We start from the raw sequence: 24,518 nt of genomic DNA, 5'->3' as shown, positions 1-24,518 counted from the left end.
GTTCAGTTCAGTGAGTGTTCGGTTATTCTCTGCTTTTGACATGCACTTGAATTTTGTATTTTGTAATTTGTATGTAATATTGTAATTTTTATTCTGTGTAGAGTAGGCATTGGCATTATATATTAGTATTCTGTGTATAAACTATAAACACTTTATAATACAAGGACAAGGAAAACAAATCTCTGAAACACATAATAATGTTTAATCAAACGGAAGTAAAACAAGAAGTTGGTGGGACGACGTGTAAAAGAGAAATAGATAATGAGGTGGATGATGTTCTACTGGATACCTTTAAAATTGAAATTAAAGAGGAACCTACTAGTGAAAGTACAAATAATGATACATTTGATTATTTAGACGTAAAAAAATGTCCAATAAAATCTAAAATAAAACAAGATGATGGTAAGTAAATAAAATTATGTACATTAAACTGCTCCTCTCATCTTGCCAACTAGTACAACTATTTCCTTTTAATCTTCTAATACTAGGTATCCCGAAAAATTTTAAGTAAGTTAAAGTTGGTTAAAGGTTAAAAAAGTAATTCATATTCTGGATGATGTTTGATCTGAACATTAAGTATAGCTTTTAAGCAATTGACTAACATTCATTGTAAGTAGCTGAGTTGTGCCAAAGGTAGGCCAATTACAGTGGTGGTGTGCAGTATCCTAGGATTTTCAATATACCTACTCATAAGCTAACATAAAATTTAATCATACTTTGAAATTATCTTCTTCAATATTTCTATTACTTCCAGTACTTCCTTCCTAATCCAAATATCATGGTCCACATTTCTATTCGCTATTAAAAAAATTGCTAAACAATGAATTTGGAAAACACATAATACCCAAATACGAAAAGAGCATTTGCTATAGTTTAACTTTTCGTTTTGCCACTGGTGATGCTATATTTGAGTACAATGACTTCTCTCAAATAATTTTTCAAATATAAGAGAAAATTAAGTATATTAACTTTCGGTTATAAAATACTATGTGTTATAATGTTTTGCAACCATGATCTATGGTATGTTTATTTAATATTTAGTGCCATACATAACCACACACCTATCTAGTAGAGTTAACAAATTGTTAAACAAAGGAACTTATATGATATTTTCTATAAAGAAGGAGCTGTAAGGCAAGCAGCAGACTAATAATATAAAACCATGTAATATTAAAAAGTCACACTTTTAACCTGTATAAGAAAAGTGTAAGGATTATTATTGCCTAAGGAATAAGGTAAATATGGTAATAAAAAACATGTCACACAAGCTTTTACCAAGATTAATTATGTACTTGGAAGTGCTTCAGGATGCAGAGGATAAAATCATAAGAAACCAGATAGACTATATTATGATAGGAAGAAGATATAGAAGTTCTATCAAATAGTTGTTGATGAATTCAGGTTAAATCTAAAACAATCTAAACAGAGCCAAAATAGACGCAACATTGATCTGTACATACCAAGAAACAGGGAAACATAATTTAACATTGAAACAAGGATAAATCAAGAACTACAGCAAGCTACAACTGATATCAGAAAAGCAAACATCCAGTGGAAGATCTTAAAAAGACTCTTATGAAAATGGAAAGAATATATAGAAGGCCTCTCTGAAGATGAAAGACTTGGTCTAAAAATATCAGAAAAAAAACAATGGACCAATGATAATAAGTGAAGAGTGTCTATATGTGCTCAAGAATATGAAAAAAGCAAGTCTCCTAGTCCGGACAAGATTCCAGTTGAACTATAGGTTGAGTTTACTGAAAGTACAAGCTGATTATAGCCGCAAATGTGAAACATGGAACAAAAAATTTCGGTATAGCAGTGTTGGCATGTTTTTATAATGTAGATGCTGTATGCTTCAAATATAAAAAGATAAAGCTTTAGAGAAGTACATTTTGTTTATATTATGTTATGAATTCTGCAATTTTTGATTTATATAAAACAACTATGAGTAAATATTTGTTTCTTTGGAGAATAATTGCAGTTAATTATTAGAAATTTTTTTATCAATTACCCTGTGATAGATTAGGGGATGGATTTGGCAATTGTCAAATCAGCAGTTGCCAGAATACAACAGATGTTTGCAATTAATCTAGAAAGAGATAAATATTTCTCCGTTATTGCTTCATATAAATTAAAATTTGCAGAATTCATAAAATAGTGTAATCAAAATGTACTTTTAAAGGCTTTATCTCCTTATATTTGAAGCGTACAACATATGCATTATAAGAACATGCCAACACTGCCAAACCGAAATATTTTTGACATTTGCGGCTATATTCAGCTTGTACTTTCGGTAAACTCAACCAAACTATATACACTCGCGATCATAAAATCCGGGTCACCTTGAAAATCACCGATATTTCATTTTTAACGAGCTTTATCGTAACTAATAATAACACAAATACAAACTAATGCATGTTTCTGAGAATTGTTGCGGTTTCCTTTGTAACAAAGAATTCCAATAGTGCCGATTTCGCGGTAAAGTGCACACTTCCCAAAATGAACGCTACCTGTAACTCCGCTTGTTTTAAATGTCTCGTTTGTACTTTGACTTTCTGTTCAAATGCAACGTACAAACGTTTATTATTGCCACCATTAGTGTTGATTAGTGCCATTATTAGTGTTTATTTTTTGACAAAAATGCCTTTGACTGTTGTTGAAACGGCACAAATTGTTGCACTTGTGGAAGACAGTCACACTCAACGGCAAGTCGCAAGAACTGTTGGCGTAAGCCTTTCTATGGTTCAACGAGTGCTTCAACGCTTTCAGGAGGCAAGTTTGCTAACCAGGCGACCTGGCTCTGGACGAAGAAGAACGACCAAGGCACTAGATGACCGTTTCCTTGTGTTTCAGGCTTTACGAAACCGGACCTCAACTGCGGTTATGCATCAAAATCGTCTAGAGGAAGTACAAAATCGCAATTTTAGTGTTGCAACAGTCAGAAGAAGACTTCGTTCTTCTTCACTATCTTCTCGGGTAATGGCTAGAGGACCGCCACTTCGCCGGGTGCCTCGAGTTGCACGACTAGCTTTTGCTCGACAATACGCGCATTGGGGAATTAACGATTGTAGCAAAGTGTTATTCTCAGATGAATCCCGTTTCTGCCTAACTGGATCCGATGGACGTGTAAGAGTTTGGAGGAGAACCGGTGAACGATTTTCACAAGCTTGCATTGCTCCAAGAATGCCATTTGGTGGCGGCTCGGTCATGGCTTGGGGAGGTATATCTTCCGACTTCCACACAGAATTACCCTTCATCGAAAATGGGTCCCTAACTGCACGAAGGTACATTACGGAGATTCCGGAAGAACATGTTATGCCCAACATGGCAGGGCTTGGAGAAAACGCCGTTTTTATGCAGGACAACGTGCGACCGCACGTTGCCAGGATCAGTATGTAATGCTTGGACGAAGTTGGAATTACGAGGGTACCCTGGCCAGCTAGGTCTCCGGACCTGAATCCCATCGAACATCTCTGGGACGATTTGAAAAAACGTATTCAAACCCATACACCTCCTCCTAACAACGCACAGGAGTTTAAGGATCTGTTAGTGAGAGAGTGGAATAACATACCACAACATGTAATCCGGAGAAAAATTGAGAGTGTGCCCCTTCGTCTGCAAGAGGTTATTAGAGCAAGGGGAGGCAATACACGATATTGGTCATTGAAATTCCAATGATTTTTTACCACGTTCTGTTTTTCCCTTTTTTTTTTCGTATGTCTGTTTTATCAACAATTTGATTTGTTTTCTGTTTTTTTTTTTCAATAAAAACAATAAAAAACCATTTTTTTTCTTTCAAAACAAACATTGATGACAAATAAAAAATACATTAGCCAAAAAAAGGTAATTACCACACCAGAGGCAAAAATATTTAAGAAACTTGAAATTTTCAAGATGACCCGGATTTTATGATCGCGAGTGTACATGTATTTACTAAACTTCTTAATATAGTGTATGAAACAAGAGAAATACCAGATGGATGGCTGACTTATATTTTCATTGGAATCCCTAACAAAAACAATGCTAAAGAATGTAAAAATCATAGAACAATTAGTTTAATGAGCCACATTGAAGATTTTTTTTAAAAAATGTCATGTGGTACTTGGGAAGTGCTGACAGAAGTGAATACTTATAGCACATTATTACTGTATGTGGGTTAATGACATTTTATGTTTGTTTATTACTAAATTGTTAATATTTTTTATAATAAATATTTTTTTTTAATTTTATTTACTCATTTTGGTAGTTTTAAAAATTTCTTAAATACAATATAGAATTTATTCATCATCTACATTTTCATTATCTTGTATTTATGTTTAATTACTTGATGTTGATTATCTTATATTTCATTACAATAGATTTAAAAACAAAAAACAGGTTGTAGCACTCCAGGGAGGGGAAGCATAGCATTCTTATTGCTACGCCAGAAGTGATGGTGTTTAATTAATTTGATTTGATTTTATTTTAGCTTATTCAAATCGATTTTGTTTTATTTATTTTAATTTATTGCATTTTATACAAATCCTTCAAAATAAAAATTAGCCAAATCGATCCAGTAATTCTCAAGTTGTGTATGTGGATATGTATGTATATTATTCTTCTTCTACGGCACTACAGCCCAAGATGAGCCTTGGCCTCCTTTATTTTTTGCCTCCACCCTTGTCTGTCTGTGGCTGCTCTTCTCCATACACGGACTCCTAAAAGTTTGTATATTATGTTTTGCTCTAAAAAGCTCCTTTTGAATTTATTACCTTCATTACACAAAATTCTAATGTTATTAAAATCTTTTTAGAAATTGTGTGTATTAATAAAAGCGATAATACTTTATACAAAAGATCAGAAATTCAAAATCGAAGTAAAATTTATAATTATTTCTTTATAATTTATTCATAAAACTACCAAAACATCACATTTGTATTTTTATTTTCCATATCGTCGGTTAAGAGTGTTAACCTGTCAACTCCAGAATGGTAAAGTTTTTAGGAGACAAAAAACTTCCGAGTTCATTAAAAACTAATGTTGACGAAATTTTTTTCTATTTATTAACTATAGTACAGGAGTTATTTAACTATTTTTCTTTAAAAAATGTTCGTACATTTAGTTTAGGGAACTAAAAAATGGAGTTGGAAGATTTTCGAGAATATATGTTGAAACCCATCTGGAGTTGGCAGTTATATTTTTATGCATGAAAAATTAAGAAAGGGTTTTAAGTATTTTCATTTATTTATTTACGGTAGAATATAACAAGGTTTTAATAAAACAATCAGTAACTTTACAAAATTTACAAAATTAATACTAGTTGATGCTATAAAAAAAGCAAAACTTATAAAATTTAAAATAAAAATTGTAAAATATTGTTTAAAATAACGGTGATTTAATTATTAAATAATTTATTTAAAACAATAACTAAAACTAATATGAGTTAAATCGGTAAGATAGTTTCGAAACAAATTCTTTTTCATTTTAATATGAGTTAATTTAAAGTACAGTATTCGAATGTTTTACAGATATTAGTGATTATAGTGATTATATATATATATATATATATATATATATATATATATATATATATATATATATATATATATATATATATATATATATATATATATATATATATATATTGTCGATGTTATATCTACGGTTTCGTTAATCTAAGGTCATAATATTCATGGTAGCCGGTAAAGCAGATTTTAGCTCTTATAAATCTGTATACTTTTTAGTTTTTGTTTTTATACAGTTTACATGCATACTACAACTTCCCGCCAAGAACAAGTAGGCTTTGGTATACGCTGTGGAGTCTCCCATTCGTCTTTAAAGCGCAATTTAAAAAAAATTAGTCCATTTGCAGTGTACTTCAAACTGCGAATATTGGTTACCTAAAATAGAAATAATGGGGGTGATACAACTTAGTTTCGGGTTTCCCTTTCTCTTGCCAGGGACCCGTTTCACAAAACTACACGTTTGTCAGTTACAATGAAATTCTTACAAGTTTGGCAAAATATCTCGTCACTTGTGACCACTAGTGAATTTTACAAGTAAATTACTTGTAAGCTACCAACAATTTACTTGTTCAACACAAGAATAATTTACAAGTTTGTAGTTGACAGTTGTAGTGAACTTAACATTTTCTACATAACTTTGAAGGTAGGTAGTTGGTTTGACAAGTGTAATAAGTGTAGGAAAAATGTTGTCTAGTAGCAGCTCTTCGTCAGAAAATGAAAATGAGGTATTTATTCAAAGAAGAAGGAGGAGAATATTCAGACCAATAATTAATAGTGATTTTCCATCAATTTACGAGTTTAATGAACGTTTTCAGATGACTTCTATACAAATGGAACAACTTCGTATAGACATTGCACCTGTCTTAGCGCATCCAACGAATCGCTCTTATGCACTGGCAAAAAAATGCAATTGTGTATAGCATTACACTGACTAGGCAGTGGAGGACAATATCACGTCATAGCAGATACTCATGGGGTCAGCAAAGCAAGTGTCAGTAGATGTGTAAAAAAAGTGGTACACGCAATTAACCAAATAAAATTTCATCAAGTTGTTGCTTGGCCGGCAAATATTTTAAATACGACTGCAGAATTCTTTGCAGTAGCAGGATTTCCCCAAGTTATAGGTTGTATTGATGGGACACTTATTAAAATAGACGCTCCAACTGAAAACGAACCTGCTTTTGTTGATCGTAATGGAAATCACTCTATTAATTGTATGATTGTTTGTGGACCAGACTTGAAAATCTATTATGTTAGTTTAAATTGGCCGGGAAGTGTTCATGACGCGAGAGTAAAGAGAAATAGCACCCTTTTTCAGTGAATGGAAGCTGGTTGGCATCCAATTCCAAATAGAATAATTCTAGGTTACTCTGGATACCCTCTATTAGATTGGCTTATGACCCCAATTGAGGTGAATGTGGATGAGGTTTTGGCTACCTACAACAGAGCACATAAGCAAACACGGCGTTTAGTCGAAAATACTTTAGGCATATTAAAGGAGAAATTTCCTTGTCTTAACTACTTTCGTTTGAGTCCAGTATATGCAGCCAATGTTTTCAAATGCTGCACAGCGCTGTATAACATTACTCGGGAGAGAATGAATATAAACCGACAAATGGATAATGAAGAAATGGAAGACGATAACGAAATAGCCGGAGAACCAGCTCCTTTGAATGCAAGACAAAGACAACAGGAGTTGATAAATTATTTTAGAAATAGAAACTAGTTCCAGTGTAACTTTAAAACAATAAAGAATATAAAATAAATAAATATAGAATAATACACAATATTTACTTTTTATTTAAACGAAGAAATAATTCCAAAACATTTAACAAATACTTAGCATAATAATGAATTAAAAATCAAAGAAGTAATTCCTATAAACAAAACGTTTTTCTTATAATTAATTAAAAAATCAAATATAACAATAACATAACTGAAATGATAAAGCAAAACCTAGGATATAAGGTAACAAAAAACAATAGAAATTAATATGGCAGTGACAGTGACTTCTTTCAAACACTGACAGCTTAAAGTTGCCTACAATATTAGAAGTCTACAGCCAAAGCAATACTAAGGAGGTTAATATCACATCATTCTCCCACACTATAATCTTCCAAATACCGTGGTAAATGACGAATTCTTTCAGATCTTCTAGGTAGTGCTGAAGGAGGCGATAAGCTCTGTTCAGAACTCATTGGGGGTTCTTCAAGAAGTAATGAATCCGGTGGACGAGGTGAAGAAGCGGCTTGTCATTGATTATTCTCAAACAATTAATCGATTCACTCAACTTAATGTATATCCACTGCCAAATATCGAGGAAATGGTTTCCAATGTATCACAATTCACTGTCTTTAGTGCAATAGATTTCCAAAGTGCATACCATCAGGTTCCAATACTTCCACATGAAAAGATGTATACAGCTTTTGAAGCCGCTGGGAAACTGTACCAATTTTGTCGCATTCCGTTTGGTGTTACCAATGGTGTAGCCAGTTTCCAAAGAACAATCGACTGGCTCATACGAACAGAAAACCTTGAAGGGACATATGCCTATCTTGATGATATAATAACTGTTTGTGGTAAGACGAATTTTGTGAAACTGTACCAATTTTGTCGCATTCCGTTTGGTGTTACCAATGGTGTAGCTAGTTTCCAAAGAACAATCGACTGGCTCATACGCACAGAAAACCTTAAAGGGACATATGTCTATCTTGATGATATAACTGTTTGTGGTAAGGCGAAGGTAGAACATGACAAAAATCTTGAGAACTTTCTGAAGGCCACAGACAAATATGGCTTGACACTAAACAAAACCAAGAGCAAATTCAATCAAACAGTAATAAACTTACTTGGTTATACTATAGGACCAAACCATGTCATAAAGCCCGATGCTAGCAGACTACAACCCTTATTAAAAATGCCTCCACCAAATGACACTGCATCTCTCAGAAGAGTATTCAGGATTTGCCTCTATTACCCCCACTTCCTCTACGATATAACTTCTCAAACAATGGTCGAATATTCCACGCTTTCACTGGTAGGTGACTCTTCTACATTTATGAGGTAGGTTACAGCAGAATCGAACGATGCAGTGAATTTTGAAGGGGTCACATGTAGTTCCCGTTCTAGTTTTAAAATCTCTAATGTTTTTATATAACTTTCTTTTGCAAGGATTTCAATTTGGTGTTGTAATTTTTTCTTCTTTAAATCGATTAGTGCTTCGCCAATTGGGTCATTTTCATTAGATATTTTCGACTTGTTCCTTTTTGCACAAGATGCAGTAGGTACACTGCTGTTCCCAGTAGAAATAAACACATTAGTGTTTTTAATTTTGTTTGTTGCACCGTGATCTTGCAAATGGTTTGAATTTTCTATTTCTTGTTCAACGTTGTCAGGATCTTGCTCCCAAGTTTCGGAAATGCCGAGACTACACAGAATTGGATTATCCGGCCCAACAATGTGGAGAACTACATTGTCCATTTCTGTAAATTTAGAATCTGTGCCTCCACCTGAACCAGTTTTCCTCCTGTTATCAACTTTCTTCTTCAATACGAAAAAAAGTGTCAGATACGCTTACACTTTGGCAAATTAAACGCTAACACTTACCATTGTTGTTTTCTTTAAATTTTGCCAAAATACATCACGGCTGGAAGTCCAATCCTTATTTGGAGGCACAAGCCCTAAACTGGTGGATTTTTGGTGCACAGTTTTCCAACATTCTATTTTGACTTTTTTTTGTTAATTTGTCGGAAAAGCTGGCGAAAAGAATTGCTTTCTTATCTCTAATCTCTTTTAAAATTATAATTTTAGTACCATTTAAGACGCTTTTCGACATTGTCACAGAATTATAAATAACGACTGACGTTTAACTAGTAAATTGTCAACAAAACTATTTTAAGGTTATGTTTATTTACAAAGTTGTAACTAACATGCGTGAAGTACACTTGTTGCTGACAAATTTACACATGTAACGAACAAGTTAAATATTTTTTTGTGAAACGCTAGTTATTAACAACTTGTGATTCATCATTCAATCTTCGCTTATCCACTGCTGGACATAGATCTCCCTCATAATTTTCCATCTATTTCGATTTTTTGCCTCTTGCATCCAATTCCTATGACAACGTTTTAGATCGTCAGTCCAACGTGTTGGTGGACGACCTCTACTTCGGTAGGTATCATCTCTTGGTCTCCATTCCAGTATCCGCTTTGTCCATCTATTGTCTGTCATTCGAGCCACGTGACCTGCCCAGTTCCATTTTAGTGTTGCTACTCTCTCTACTGCATCAGCCACTCCTGTTCTTTGTCGTAGCTGGCGATTTGGGATCTTGTCTCGTAGTGAAACGCCCAACATAGCACGCTCCATCGCCCTTTGACACACACGGATCTTTTGAACTGTTCTCCTTGTCATGGTCAACGTTTCGGCACCGTAAGTTAACACTGGCAAAACACACTGATTAAACGTTTTTCTTTTAAGGCATATTGGTATATCAGACGATTTGAAAATATTTTGGTTATCTTTTCCTATGCGAATCTCATGACCTAGGTATTTATAGGCCATTACCTGGTCTATGGATCTTGTTCCTACGCATATATCTTCGCTGACTACAAGATTTGTCATCATCTGGGTTTTAGATATATTTATTTTCAATCCCCCTTCTAGCGAGGAAAGGTAGAGCTGATTTAAAAGTTCTTTGGCCTCATCTATCCTATCAGCTATTAGTACAATATCATCTGCAAACCTCAGATGGCTAAGCTTTTCTCCGTTTATGTTTATACCCTTGTCGGTCAGTTTTGCCCTTTTACATATATATTCCAAAAGCGTAGTGAACAGTTTCGGCGATATGGTGTCCCCCTGGCGTACTCCACGTTGTATCGGGAATTTCTGGGTTTGACGATCACCCACTCTAACACTGGCTGTTGCGTTTTGGTATATATGTTTAATTATATTTATATACCGATAGTCAATTCGGCATTCTGTCAAGGCTTCCAACATTTTTTGTTGATTTACGGTGTCGAATGCCTTTTCATAGTCGACAAATATTAAAGCTAGTGGTTTATTATATTCAGTGCATTTTTCTATAAGATTTTTTATTACCAGTAGGTGATCGTTTGTTCCATAGCTTTTTCTAAAACCCGCCTGTTCTATGGGCTGATAAAAGTTCTAAAAGCTGTTCTATGAAAATAAATTGGAATTTTATCAGCCCATACAACTTGTGATTACAAGTGCTGAATATTAACAATTGTTACTAACGACCTTTGTAGTTTTGCGAAACGGGCCCCTGGTCTAATACTTTTAACTAATTCAACCTTTTTAAAAGATTTGAGGAAGATATCCAAATACTCAACTGTGTATGGTCCAGGTTTCTTCCTCGCAATTTTGAAAAAGTGTGCATAATCTGCAGGTACATTAATTGTCTTATTCTTTACGCAACGCTCAATGGCAGAATGCATTGCATCTACCTCTATATTGCGTATGCCCAACCTGTAGATATTTCTGTATAATACTTATGTTATATATTTTTGCCAAATTCACAGCTGCGTTGGGCAGTACAGCGTTACAGTTTTGATGCAACCATCGCTATCCATAATGATTTCTGGATTTTGCTCGCTTAGATTTATAAATGATATTTCATAGTTTTCCATAAAATGATGAAAGGAGGAGGCAAATTCTTCGACAGATAATCCTCCCTCACTTTCATTCCATGTGTAACAGTAGCCATCTTCTGTATGTAGATTAAAAAAACAGAGGCTGTACACACATAATTTGGTCTTATAATATAAACTACTTATATTAGATTTTGGCGCCATCAGGACTGCTTGAAGGTCCATTGTATATACAAGTACATGATGTTTATTATTGGAATTGGGGGAGCACGGAAGGAGCCTCCACGCAAGTGATATTATAAGAACAATATGTCACTGGCGCTCCCTGGAAACGCCCCTCGGGCGGCCAATCCTTCCACCACTGGATCCGAACAAAGTAACGAGAATCAACGGCTCTTCTCAGAGCCTACACTGACAATGATGACCATAAACATTGAGGGTATTACTTGTAACAAACAGGAAATTTTGTCTGAACTGTGTAAAATCCACAAGTGTGATATATTATGTATACAAGAGACTCACCGTGACATATCAGCACATAGACCTAGCGTTGAGGGAATGCAGCTTATCATTGAACATTCAAGTGCAAAACATGGAAGCGCCATCTTCGTGAGAAGAGATATTGATGTAACATCAGCTGAAAAAACATGCTACAATGACATTGAAATACTAACCGTCGAAATAGGAGCCTGCACAGTGACATCTGTGTATAAACCACCCCAGAGAGACTTTGTTTTCTCCCCTCCAAAAAATTTCGCTTCTCAAAAAACCAGATTCATTCTGGGTGATTTTAATAGTCATAATGTCCATTGGGGCTACGCTTCAACTGATAAGAATGGAGATCTTGTGGAATCGTGCGCTGAACAAAACAACCTGGCACTTCTACATGACCCAAAACTGCCCTATTCGTTCCAGAGCAAAATATGGAAGAAAGGTTACAACCCTGATCTCACCTTCATCAGCATGTCTTTAGAGGACCGTTGCGTTAGGAAGGTATATAAGCCTATACCGAAGACGCAACATAGGCCCGTGGGAATAACTGTTTACAGCGCTATAAAAGCTCCCAAAATTCCTTTCAAACGAAGGTTTAATTTTAAAAAAGCGAACTGGGCAAAATTTGCTGATGAATTGGAAACACAAGTGAAAAATATAGTCCCGATCCCCAAAAACTATGACGCGTTTATCAAACTTGTAAAACGAATCTTATGTAAACACATACCCAGAGGATGTCAACAACATTACATATCTGGTCTGAACGATGAAGCAAAAGACATTATGACAAAGTACACCGAAGAATATAGTAAAGACCCATTTAGCGAAGTTACGGCAGAGATAGGGGAGAGACTACAGCAAACACTAAGTGCCTCCAGACAACAACGGTGGAGCGAGACTTTAAGTAAAATGGATATGACGCACAGTAGTAAGCAGGCTTGGAATATGATCAAAAAACTTAATGGTGATCCCACAGAGATGAAAGAGCTATGTACAATAACACCAAATCAGATAGCCCACCAACTGCTTCTGAATGGCAAAACAAACAATCGTTGCAAAACGCCAAAGATTATAAGAACTCAAGACCAGGAAACAACTCTCTTGCGAAACTCATTTACCATCGAAGAGCTCAAAAATGGAAAATCACCTGGAGTGGACGAAATCCTAACAGAGCAGATAAAACACCTCGGGCAAAAAGCGAGACAATGGGTGCTCGATCTATTTAACATCTGTCGCTCTACCTACCAGATTCCAAAACTGTGGCGTAAATCAAAAGTAGTAGCCCTTCTGAAACCTGGGAAAGACCCTGAACTACCGAGTAGCTACCGTCCGATATCCCTGCTATGCCATTTGTATAAATTGTATGAACGTCTCATTTTAAACCGCATCCAGGAAAAATTAGATGCAAAATTAATCCCACAACAAGCAGGCTTGGTAAATCATGCACAGGCCAAGTGCTGAACCTAACAGAATACATAGAGGAGGGATTTGAGCAGAAAGACATAGTGGGAGTAGCCTTGATAGACCTCACAGCGGCCTATGATACGATAAACCACAGAACCCTGCTAACTAAGATCTATAACACTGTGCTTGACTACGACCTGGTAAATATCATTAGATCACTGTTGTGTAATAGACGTTTCTACGTTTTGCTAAATGGAAAGAAGAGCAGATGGAGAACCCAAAAAAATGGCCTACCTCAAGGAAGCGTTCTGGCGCCGTCCTTATTTAACATCTACACCAACGACCAACCAATGCACCCTCAGACTGAGAGTTTTGTCTACGCTGATGACCTTGGTATAGCCGTAAAGGGGAAAACACTCACACAAGTAGAGTCGACAATGGAAGAGGCTTTAAACATGATGTCAACTTACTACAAACAAAACTCATTAAAGCCAAACCCTACTAAAACCCAAGTATGTGCATTCCATCTCAACAACCAACTAGCGCATGTAAAGCTGAATGTTTCTTGGGAGGGACAACGCTTGAAACATATTGATAAGCCCAAATATCTTGGAGTAGTACTAGACCGGTCACTAACGTATAAATTCCACTGCCAGAACACAAGACAAAAGGTTTCTACGAGAAACAACCTTCTCCGGAAACTTGTAGGGAGCAAGTGGGGTGCAAACCCCCAGGTCTTGAAGACAACAGCTGAGGCCTTATGTTTCTCAACAGGGGAATATGCTTGTCCCGTCTGGGGTAGATCTAGACACGCCCAACAAGTCACCACGGCGTTGAATGAAACATGCAGAATAATTACCGGTTGTATGAAGCCTACCCCCCTACCCCTACTGTACCGGGTAGCTGGATTCTCATCACCAGATGACCGTAGATGCGCCTCACAATATGTGGAGAAGTTCAGGCAAACTTTCGATGAAAGGCACCAATTATACGGGTTTGACGAACCACCAGGAATCAGCCGACTTAAATCAAGGAAAAGGTTTATGAGAAATGTCAGCGTCGAACCACCCGAACTGTTCCCCCTGCATCCAGAACGACCTAATGGAATGAACCTGGACTGGAGAACCTGGCGGACACTGAATCGCATACGCACAGGTGTTGCCCCTGTAAAACAGAACCTCATTAAATGGGGCATCAAGACAGACAGCGACGCACTTTGTGAATGTGGGGAAATACAGAACATGGAGCACCTGAGAGTATGCAGACTTTGCCCATCACAGTGCACCCTCGATGATTTATGGCTCGCAAATACAAAGGGTGTAGACGTAGCCCGATATTGGGCAGAAAAACTGTAGTCGGATCCAGACACGAAAAAGTAAAGTAATTATTGGAATCATTTTGTTGTAATTTGTTCTCAGTTTTAGAAACATGGTTATTCTTGAGCGCAGCACATAGCTCACATTTATCCTTTTTAGGCCGGAAGAAACGTTTAGCTTTACATTATTGAACGTAAGCATAGACAATGGAGCTATATTGTTTGAATGACACCAATCGTTAACGTAAAATTTATATAGTTCTTGTTTTTAAGACTGGTAAACTGGTGGACTTTTTTGGTAAAAGACACTTTTTACAATAATGTGACTCCATACACGGTAGAGCGTTAAAAAAATCATTCAATGCAGTATTTTCGCTTTCAAATGGATTTTTACGACTTTTGTTTTGTCTATAAACGTCAGGCTTTTGCATATATGCAGAATCACTGGATTCTAATGGTAATAAAAAATTATTCCAATTTAAAAGTGTCCATCTGCCAATACCTCTCGTATTTAAATACATTTTTCAGCATGCTCTAATAGCTGTGCGGTTGCTTCGAAGATAATACGTTAAATATTGTTTGCATTTAGATATTTCTGAGTCTTTTCTATCTCTCGGTCTATTTATAGATGTCGATTTTACAGTATTATCTACAAATCACTTTTTTTCTCCCCAGCTTAAATTCCAGAAATACTTAAATATTACGTTTCTCTCTTCCTCAGAAATTTTATTACACTTAAGTAATACATTTTCTTTGGTCTTGCAACAATATCTTTCTTTTAATTCTCGGGGGGTTTTCTCCATATCATATATCATTGGCAATGAATATAATTATTTTTCTTATCATGTGTTAATTAAACAATGGAATACACTTACCTCGCTATCAAAAATACGAAGGACACAAATTTTCTTTGAAAAACTACGATTTGCAATTCACAACCACGTGGTCACTTGTGCGACCATTATACTATAAATTCAATAGGATTGTCAGGACAGACATTTTCTAGTTCGTTAACACTCGGTGGTAAGCGGCTATATATTTATTTCTTTATTGGCACACAAATCCACTTCTCAATTATCATTTTTGCCGGTTACATCTGTTGGAAGTCCGAACTAGAGAAGATACACTCGCCTTGTTGCGAAATTTGTTATTTAATACCGTGTGCAGCTTATCCGTGCCATTGAGGTATACCCTGAATGCCAATAGAGAGGCAGGCGGACACCGTTATTTCTTTTCGAAAGTAATATTTATAATGCAATACGGCAACATTGTGAAAACTCACCCACAAATAACCATTAAAATCAGGTGGCTGGTAGTATTTCATGAGCGTATCGTCGGGTAACATCATGGCATCAAAACCAACGTGCAGTACATCTGTTAATAAACAAAATAAAAAAAGGTGGTTATCTGTGAGAGACAAGCAAATGATAAAATCGGTTTATGAGGGATTGCGTAGAAGATATCCAGATATGCTTATAGAGGACGTCGCGGCATTGTCTGGAGATTTAACGAAAGTATCGGCTCGTACGGTTTTCCGAATAATTCAAGGTAACAAACCTATCCAAAAACCAATCCATAAAGGATGTGCAAAAATTGTATTGGACGATAGTACGAAAAGTATAATCCAAAGAAAAGTTCATGGATTTTATTTTAGGAACGAACTGCATACGTTAAAAGCTATTCAACGAGAAGTTAATGCAGACGCAGATGATACTTTAAATAAAATATCCATGAGAGTATTACAAAGAACTTTACATGAAATGGACTTTTGGTATGTGAAGAGAAATCGGAAAAGTTTGTTGATCGAGAGAGACGAATTAGTGATATGGCGGAGAAAATATTTGCAGAAAATTCGTGATTTTAGACGACTTGGTAAAAAAATTTATACGGACGAAACGTGGTTGAATGAGAGTCATACGAAATCCAAAGAATGGCAAGACTTGAATATTAAAAGTGCGCAACAGGCTTTCATTGATGGACTTTCAACCGGCTTAAAAGCACCCTCGGGCAAAGGAAGACGTCTCACTATAACGCACATTCGAAGTGATTCAGGTTTTTACAAGGTGGTTTAAATGTGTTTATCTCAATCAAAAACGGGCGATTATCATGAGGATATGAATTCGGATGTGTTTGAAAAGTGGTTTTCGTCTATACTGACTCTTGTAGATCCTAGTTCGGTAATTATAATGGACAATGCACCTTATCACAGCCGTCGTATGGAAAAATACCGACTTCTGCATCTCGAAAGGCAGATATAATAGATTGGTTAAGAAGTAAAAATATAGATTTTGATGAATCCATGATAAAGGTTCAATTACTTGATATAGTGCGCGAACATAAGAGTTCATACATCAAATTTGCAGTAGACGAAATGGCAAGTGAGCATGGCATCACCGTATTAAGAACTCCACCGTATCATTGTGAATTGAATCCCATCGAGCTGGTATGGGCACAAATAAAAAATGAGGTAGAGCAAAAGAATACAACCTTTAAATTAAAAGATGTCAAATTATTATTAGACCAAGCCATACAAAATATACCTAACCGCTTCCAACTGGCAGTCATGCATCAAACATACATAGAAAGAAGAAGATAAAATATGGGACGTAGACACGTGTGTTGATGTTCTTATCGAGCCAATTATCATTACTCCAGAAGAAGACAGTAGTGATAGTGAATTAACAACAGGAAGTGATTCAGAATAAAAATATTTCTTTAAAATAATAACTAGTAGGTACAGTTCTAGAGATTTTTTGTTGCTACATTCGGAGACTACTTGTGAGATCCTTCGTCCTACCTGGTTATAATTTTCTAAGTAGGTGTGTACCTAATAACTATATTATTATTATTATGGCAAGTTTGTTTTTCACAATTGCAGTTTACATTAGGTTGCTGGGTCTAGAATTATTATTTTCTGTAAAGAAATTGATATTTATATTTGAATATGAATTTTATTTAAAAAAAAATCAATAATGTACATTCTACCTGCTAGAAGTCGATCACAAAGCGACTAAGTTATTTCGAAACTATTACCTATTTACAAATTCATTCACATTTACTTAAAACTCTCATGTAGAAATTGATTGTAAATAAAAGTTCAAAAGGAAAAACAAGGTTGTTTCGGGAATTCTATTATTTCCATTTTAATCGTATTTAGTTGGAAATTTCCAGGTATTATATTTGTGTTCTTGGAAATTGCTCAATTTGAATGCTACGTCGTGTTTAGTTTAAAACGCATTTTATGACTAACGAGGGTTTTTCAAAAGGTTAATCTGACAATTCATCTACAGTTGTGTTAATGGTGGAAAATTGTATAAAAAGCAGTGGAAGATAATCAATTGGGGAAATGCAAGGCGATACAATAGTTATTAGTTATTCTTACGTTTATTACTAAAAGTTTTATTGATATTTTTACGTTATTTTCTTTCTTGTTTGTTATGAATTTAAGATATTTATAAATGATACGTTTAAATTTTTAATTATTACGAACCAGAAGTATATTCGTGACATTTCATTATTTTAAGGGAAAAAGTTTTGGATTTAAAATATAATATAATTTAGCACCTCGACACCGTAAGGTACAAAAGGACGGCTTAAGTAAGTAAGTATAATTTAGCATTTGAGATGTTGTAAAATAAACACGTACATATTTCTTAAACTAAAAATAATATAAATGAATGAAAAGATTGTGTGTACATCTAACTTACACAATTAATTGTTAAGATGTAATATTTTGAATATAATATTTTTACATAACATTTTAACAAAATATATTTAACATAAATTAACAATTTTACCGTTGACGCAAAAATATTTTTATGTACAAGTTTCCTATTGTTTTCCTTATTTTAAAAATATACACGCCACCATTGAACTACACGCGTCTTTCATCTCGGACCAGTCGAGAATCTATCATTTCTAAGCGATAACCTAACTATCCTATTGAATTTCGATTATAGTTATATTGGAGATAGCAGTGTTGCGATATGAAAAATATCGCTATGGAGAAAGCAAGATAACGTGCACTGAAAATTTAGTTATTTCTAAACTACATTGCAGTTAGAGGGTTTGTGGGATGGTGTATGAAGGTATAAACAATCTTAACCGACGATATACTTGTTATATGTTATTGATAAATAAATCTTGATATATCTTGATATTGATAAATAAAACTTGATAAATAAATCTTCTTTTTCTTATTAAAAATGTTTTAACAAAATTTTCATGTTGGCAATTTATTTGTCGAAAACAATTAAATTACAAAATAACTTTCTCTCGAAATTACCATTCATGACATTAAGGATTATTTGTACTTTTCATAGCAGCGGCCACCCTACTACAGTATACTAGTACCTATGATCGACCACATGGTTTTAGGGGAGGTCCCTTCCGAGTAAGGGGGACAGAAAAAATATAAATCCGATCAAAAACTAAAATAATAAACCTTGTGTTAGCACCATCGTAACTTTTTAAATATTTAATTGCCATAATATGAAGATTAAAAATAATTACAATATTAAATAGCAAATTGGCAAGGATAAAATGAATATAATTATTATTAAACAAATTCGTTAAATGATATTAAAGATACTAACTGCACATGCAAAAGAAGCAAGCGACAGTAATTCGAACCAATATATAACTCTCACTACCAATGTGAACATTGGAGTACAAAGTTTTATATGTATTATTTGCAAGAAACCATTGTCAAACAATTATCGTTTAGAACTACTGGGGAAAAACCTTTTGAATGCGAAATCTACACCAAACAGTTTTCAATGAAGAAAACTTTAAAATCGCATATGAGAGTGCTGATAAAAAATCTTTCACATGCAAAATATGCCCCAGAAAATTTTCATATAATTCTGGTTTAAAAGCACATAAGCAAACTCACACTGCTGAGTAGCAATGAAACCTCATATTCAAATACTGTAGCGTAAGATTGACCAACAGCCGAATTAATGACATTTCCGAACAGACATATATGGAGTATCAGCTTTGAAGAGTAAATACGCTCGCAACGTCTAAGCAAAAAATCATAGATATTAGTTGAGCTTTCAAATATTTTTCCTATACCCCTCATAAGTTAATATTTATTTTCCTATAGTTTTATTATAAAATTTTAAATTTAATTGCTTGTGAATACTTTTACTTCAAGTATTCACTTCAATAGTTTCTTAGAGCGCTTTATAAAATACGATTGCCTAATTTTTTATTAAAATTTGTATGACATATACAAATATATTTCTTTAACTCAGCTTAGATATATTTTCTGCAACCAGACATTATTAATTTTCATTTAATTACATAATTCTGATTTAACAGGTAATTATCATTTTAGGATGCTCTTGCCAAGATATGACATCTGATGCCAATAGCCTATTAACAAATCATAATAAAAGTGACAGTAATTTGAACACCTTTATAACTTCCAATACCAATGTGAACCTTGGAGGACAACGTTTCATATGTACCATTTGCAAGAAACCATTGTCAAATAATTATTTTTTAAACCTACATATGAGGATACACACTGGAAAAAAACCATTTGAATGTGAAATTTGCACCAAACAGTTTTCAGCAAACAATCTGTTAAAAATTCATATGAGAGGGCATACTGGTGAAAAACCATTTGAATGTGAAATGTACACCAAACAGTTTTCAACGAAACAAGTTTTAAAATCGCATATGAGAGTGCATACTGGTGAAAAACCATTCGAATGTGAAATTTGCGCCAAACAGTTTTCAGCAAACAGTCTGTTAAAAATTCATATGAGAGGGCATACCGGTGAAAAACCATTTGAATGTGAAATTTGCACCAAACAGTTTTCAACGAAACAAGTTTTAAATAATCATATGAGAGTGCATACTGGTGAAAAACCATTTGAATGTGAAATTTGCACCAAACAGTTTTCAGTAAACATTCTGTTAAAAATTCATATGAGAGGGCATACTGGTGAAAAACCATTTGAATGTGAAATTTGCACCAAACAGTTTTCAAGGAAACAAGTTTTAAGTACTCATATGAGAGTGCATACTGGTGAAAAACCATTTGAATGTGGAATTTGCACCAAACAGTTTTCATTGAAACACATTTTAAAATCGCATATGAGAGTGCATACTGGTGAAAAACCATTTGAATGTGAAATTTGCACCAAACAGTTTTCTGCAAACAATCTGTTAAAAATTCATATGACAGGGCATACTGGTGAAAAACCATTTAAATGTGAAATTTGCGCCAAACAATTTTCAAAGAAGGGTAATTTAAAAGCACATATGCCAGTGCATACTAGAGAAAAACCTTTTGAATGTGAAATTTGCACCAAACAGTTTTCAAAGAAACACGTTTTAAAAGCGCATATGAGAGTGCATACTGGTGAAAAACCATTTGAATGTGAAATTTGCATCAAAAAATTTTCAAAAAAGTGTAATTTAAAAGCACATATGCCAGTGCATACTCGGGAAAAACCATTTAAATGTGAAATTTGCACCAAACAGTTTTCAACATTGAGTAAGTTAAAAAGACATATGACAGTGCATAGGTACTGATGGCAAATCATTTGAATGTGAAATTTGCACCAAAAAGTTTTCAATGAAACGTCTTTTACAATCGCATAAGAGAGTGCTTACTGATGAAAAAAAATTCACATGTAAAATATGCCCCAGAAAATTTTCATATAATTGTTGTTTAAAAGCACATAAGCAAACTCACACTGTTGAGTAGCAATGAAAACTCATATTCAAATACTGTAGCGTCAGATTGTCCAACCGCCGAATTAATAACATTTCCGAACAGACATACATGGAGTATTAGTTTTGAAGAGTGAATATTCCTGCAACATCTAAGCCAAAAATCATAGATATTAATTGAGCTTTCAAATATTTTTCCTGTACCCCTCGATAAGTTAATATTTATTTTCTGATGGTTATGTTATAAAATTTTAAATTTAATTGCTTGTGAATACTTTTACTTCAAGTATTCACTTCAATAATTTCTTAGAGCGGTTTATAAAATACGATTGCCTAATTTTTTATTATTAAAATGTGTATGACATTTACAAATATATTTCTTTAACTCAACTTAAATATATTTTCTGCAACCAGACATTATTAATTTTCATTTAATTACATAATTCTGATTTAACAGGTAATTATCATTTTAGGATTCTCTTGCCAAGATATGACACCTGATGCCAATAGCCTATTAAAAAATCATAATAAAAGTGACAGTAATTTGAACACCTTTATAACTTCCAATACCAATGTGAACCTTGGAGGACAACGTTTTATATGTATCATTTGCAGGAAACCATTGTCAAATAATTATCGTTTAAACCTACATATGAGGATACATACTGGGAAAAAACCATTTGAATGTGAAATTTGCACCAAACAGTTTTCAGCAAACAGTATGTTAAAAATTCATATGACAGGGCATACTAGTGAAAAACCATTTGAATGTGAAATTTGCACCAAACAGTTTTCAACGAAACAAGTTTTAAATAATGATTTGAGAGTGCATACTGGTGAAAAACCATTTGAATGTGAAATTTGCACCAAACAATTTTCAAAAAAGGGTAATTTAAAAGCACATATGCCAGTGCATACTAGTGAAAACCCATTCGAATGTGAAATTTGCACCAAACAGTTTTCAGCAAACAGTCTGTTAAAAATTCATATGAGAGGGCATACTGGTGAAAAACCATTTGAATGTGAAATTTGCACCAAACAGTTTTCAACGAAACAAGTTTTAAATAATCATATGAGAGTGCATACTGGTGAAAAACCATTTGAATGTGGAATTTGCACCAAACAGTTTTCAATGAAACACGTTTTAAAATCGCATATGAGAGTGCATACTGGTGAAAAACCATTTGAATGTGAAATTTGCACCAAACAGTTTTCAACGAAACAAGTTTTAAATGATCATATGAGAGTGCATACTGGTGAAAAACCATTTGAATGTGAAATTTGCACCAAACAGTATTCAAAGAAACACATTTTAAAATCACATATGAGAGTGCATACTGGTGAAAAACCATTTGCATGTGAAATTTGCACCAAACAATTTTCAAATAAGGGCAATTTAAATGCACATATGAAAGTGCATATTGGGGAAAAACCATTTAAATGTGAAATTTGCACCAAACAGTTTTCAACATTGAGTAACTTAAAAAGACACCTGACAGTGCATAGGTACTGATGGCAAATCATTTGAATGTGAAATTTGCACCAAACAATTTTCAACGAAACAAGTTTTAAATAATCATATGAGAGTGCATACTGGTGAAAAACCATTTGAATGTGAAATGTGCACCAAACAGTTTTCAATGAAACACATTTTAAAATCACATATGAGAGTGCATACTGGTGAAAAACCATTTGCATGTGAAATTTGCACCAAACAATTTTCAAATAAGGGCAATTTAAATGCACATATGAAAGTGCATACTGGGGAAAACCATTTAAATGTGAAATTTGCAACAAACAGTTTTCAACATTGAGTAAGTTAAAAAGACACCTGACAGTGCATAGGTACTGATGGCAAATCATTTGAATGTGAAATTTGCACCAAACAATTTTCAACGTAACAAGTTTTAAATAATCATATAAGAGTGCATACTGGTGAAAAACCATTTGAATGTGAAATTTGCACCAAACAATTTTCAAAAATAGGTTATTTAAAAGCACATATGCCAGTGCATACTGGTGAAAAACCATTTGCATGTGAAATTTGCACCAAACAATTTTCAAATAAGGGCAATTTAAATGCACATATGAAAGTGCATACTGGGAAAAACCATTTAAATGTGAAATTTGCACCAAACAGTTTTCAACATTGAGTAAGTTAAAAAGACACCTGACAGTGCATAGGTACTGATGGCAAATCATTTGAATGTGAAATTTGCACCAAACAATTTTCAACGAAACAAGTTTTAAATAATCATATGAGAGTGCATACTGGTGAAAAACCATTTGAATGTGAAATTTGCACCAAACAGTATTCAATGAAACACATTTTAAAATCACATATGAGAGTGCATACTGGTGAAAAACCATTTGCATGTGAAATTTGCACCAAACAATTTTCAAATAAGGGCAATTTAAATGCACATATGAAAGTGCATACTGGGGAAAAACCATTTAAATGTGAAATTTGCACCAAACAGTTTTCAACATTGAGTAAGTTAAAAAGACACCTGACAGTGCATAGGTACTGATGGCAAATCATTTGAATGTGAAATTTGCACCAAACAATTTTCAACGAAACAAGTTTTAAATAATCATATAAGAGTGCATACTGGTGAAAAACCATTTGAATGTGAAATTTGCACCAAACAATTGTCAACGAAACAAGTTTTAAATAATCATATAAGAGTGCATACTGATGAAAAACGATTTGAATGTGAAATTTGCACCAAACAATTTTCAAAAATAGGTTATTTAAAAGCACATATGCCAGTGCATACTGGTGAAAAACCATTTGCATGTGAAATTTGCACTAAACAATTTTCAAAAAAGGGTAATTTAAAAGCACATATGCCAGTGCATACTAGGGAAAACCCATTTGAATGTGAAATGTGGTTCGGATCTTATGCCCATGCATTGGCTTGAACGTTGACATGCTGTGTTGTTTCTTGTATTGTAATTTTAAAATAACAATTTTAAGTTGTGGTTAAAATGATTGCTGCATCTACATAAAATATAATTTTATGTAAAAGTGAGAATGAATATGTGTTATTTAATGTTCCTAGAAAATTCACTGATTTTTTTTGTAAGGTTCTTTTAGAAAATAAATCATACGTGAACCATATTTATATTTAAAACGGTTAATAAAAAACAACAAATCTTAATAATTTTTTGCGAATAAAAAAAATGTTATTTGCAAAACATTTGAGAAATAAATTTAAAACATTTAAACCTAAACATACGATCGAAAGAAATGGTTCCGAACCCGAACTACTTGTACGGTAGTGAAAGAGTGAAAGACTGACTGAAAACCGAAGAAAACGCGCGGCCGGCGCCGAGCTTGTGTGATGATAAGACGAGACATCTGTCAACCAGTTATGTTAGGGTTGGATTTCGATTTCGGTCCTACAAATAGTTCTTTCCCGAACTAGTTCATTTTTGTGAAATAGTTCTCTTGAACTAGTTCGTCTAAAATCACTAAAAAAAAAGCACACCTCTACTAA

At 34.1% G+C, this 24,518-nt stretch overlaps 1 protein-coding gene across 1 annotated transcript; it reads left to right on the top strand.

The window, feature by feature from the left end:
* The first annotated feature begins 27 nt into the window (after nucleotides 1-27).
* LOC140450447 (uncharacterized) lies at nucleotides 28-24,464 on the top strand. Its single transcript, XM_072544088.1, has 4 exons — nucleotides 28-402; nucleotides 19,667-20,868; nucleotides 21,473-22,513; nucleotides 23,193-24,464. The coding sequence occupies exons 1-4, from the start codon at nucleotides 198-200 to the stop codon at nucleotides 23,544-23,546; spliced, it is 2,802 nt and encodes a 933-aa protein (XP_072400189.1). The 5' UTR covers nucleotides 28-197; the 3' UTR covers nucleotides 23,547-24,464.
* Nucleotides 24,465-24,518: the final 54 nt, after the last annotated feature.

Source organism: Diabrotica undecimpunctata, chromosome 9 (assembly GCF_040954645.1).
Source record: "Diabrotica undecimpunctata isolate CICGRU chromosome 9, icDiaUnde3, whole genome shotgun sequence".
In the NCBI taxonomy this organism is placed as follows: domain Eukaryota; kingdom Metazoa; phylum Arthropoda; class Insecta; order Coleoptera; family Chrysomelidae; genus Diabrotica; species Diabrotica undecimpunctata.
This window is presented reverse-complemented; position numbering and strand designations above follow the sequence as displayed.

Coding starts and splice junctions, on each gene's coding strand:
- LOC140450447 (XM_072544088.1), top strand. CDS start 198: ATGTTTAATCAAACGGAAGTAAAACAAGAAGTTGGTGGGACGACGTGT. Junction 403..19,666: donor TAAAATAAAACAAGATGATG/GTAAGTAAATAA, acceptor TTATCATTTTAG/GATGCTCTTGCCAAGATATG. Junction 20,869..21,472: donor GACATATGACAGTGCATAGG/TACTGATGGCAA, acceptor CTGATTTAACAG/GTAATTATCATTTTAGGATT.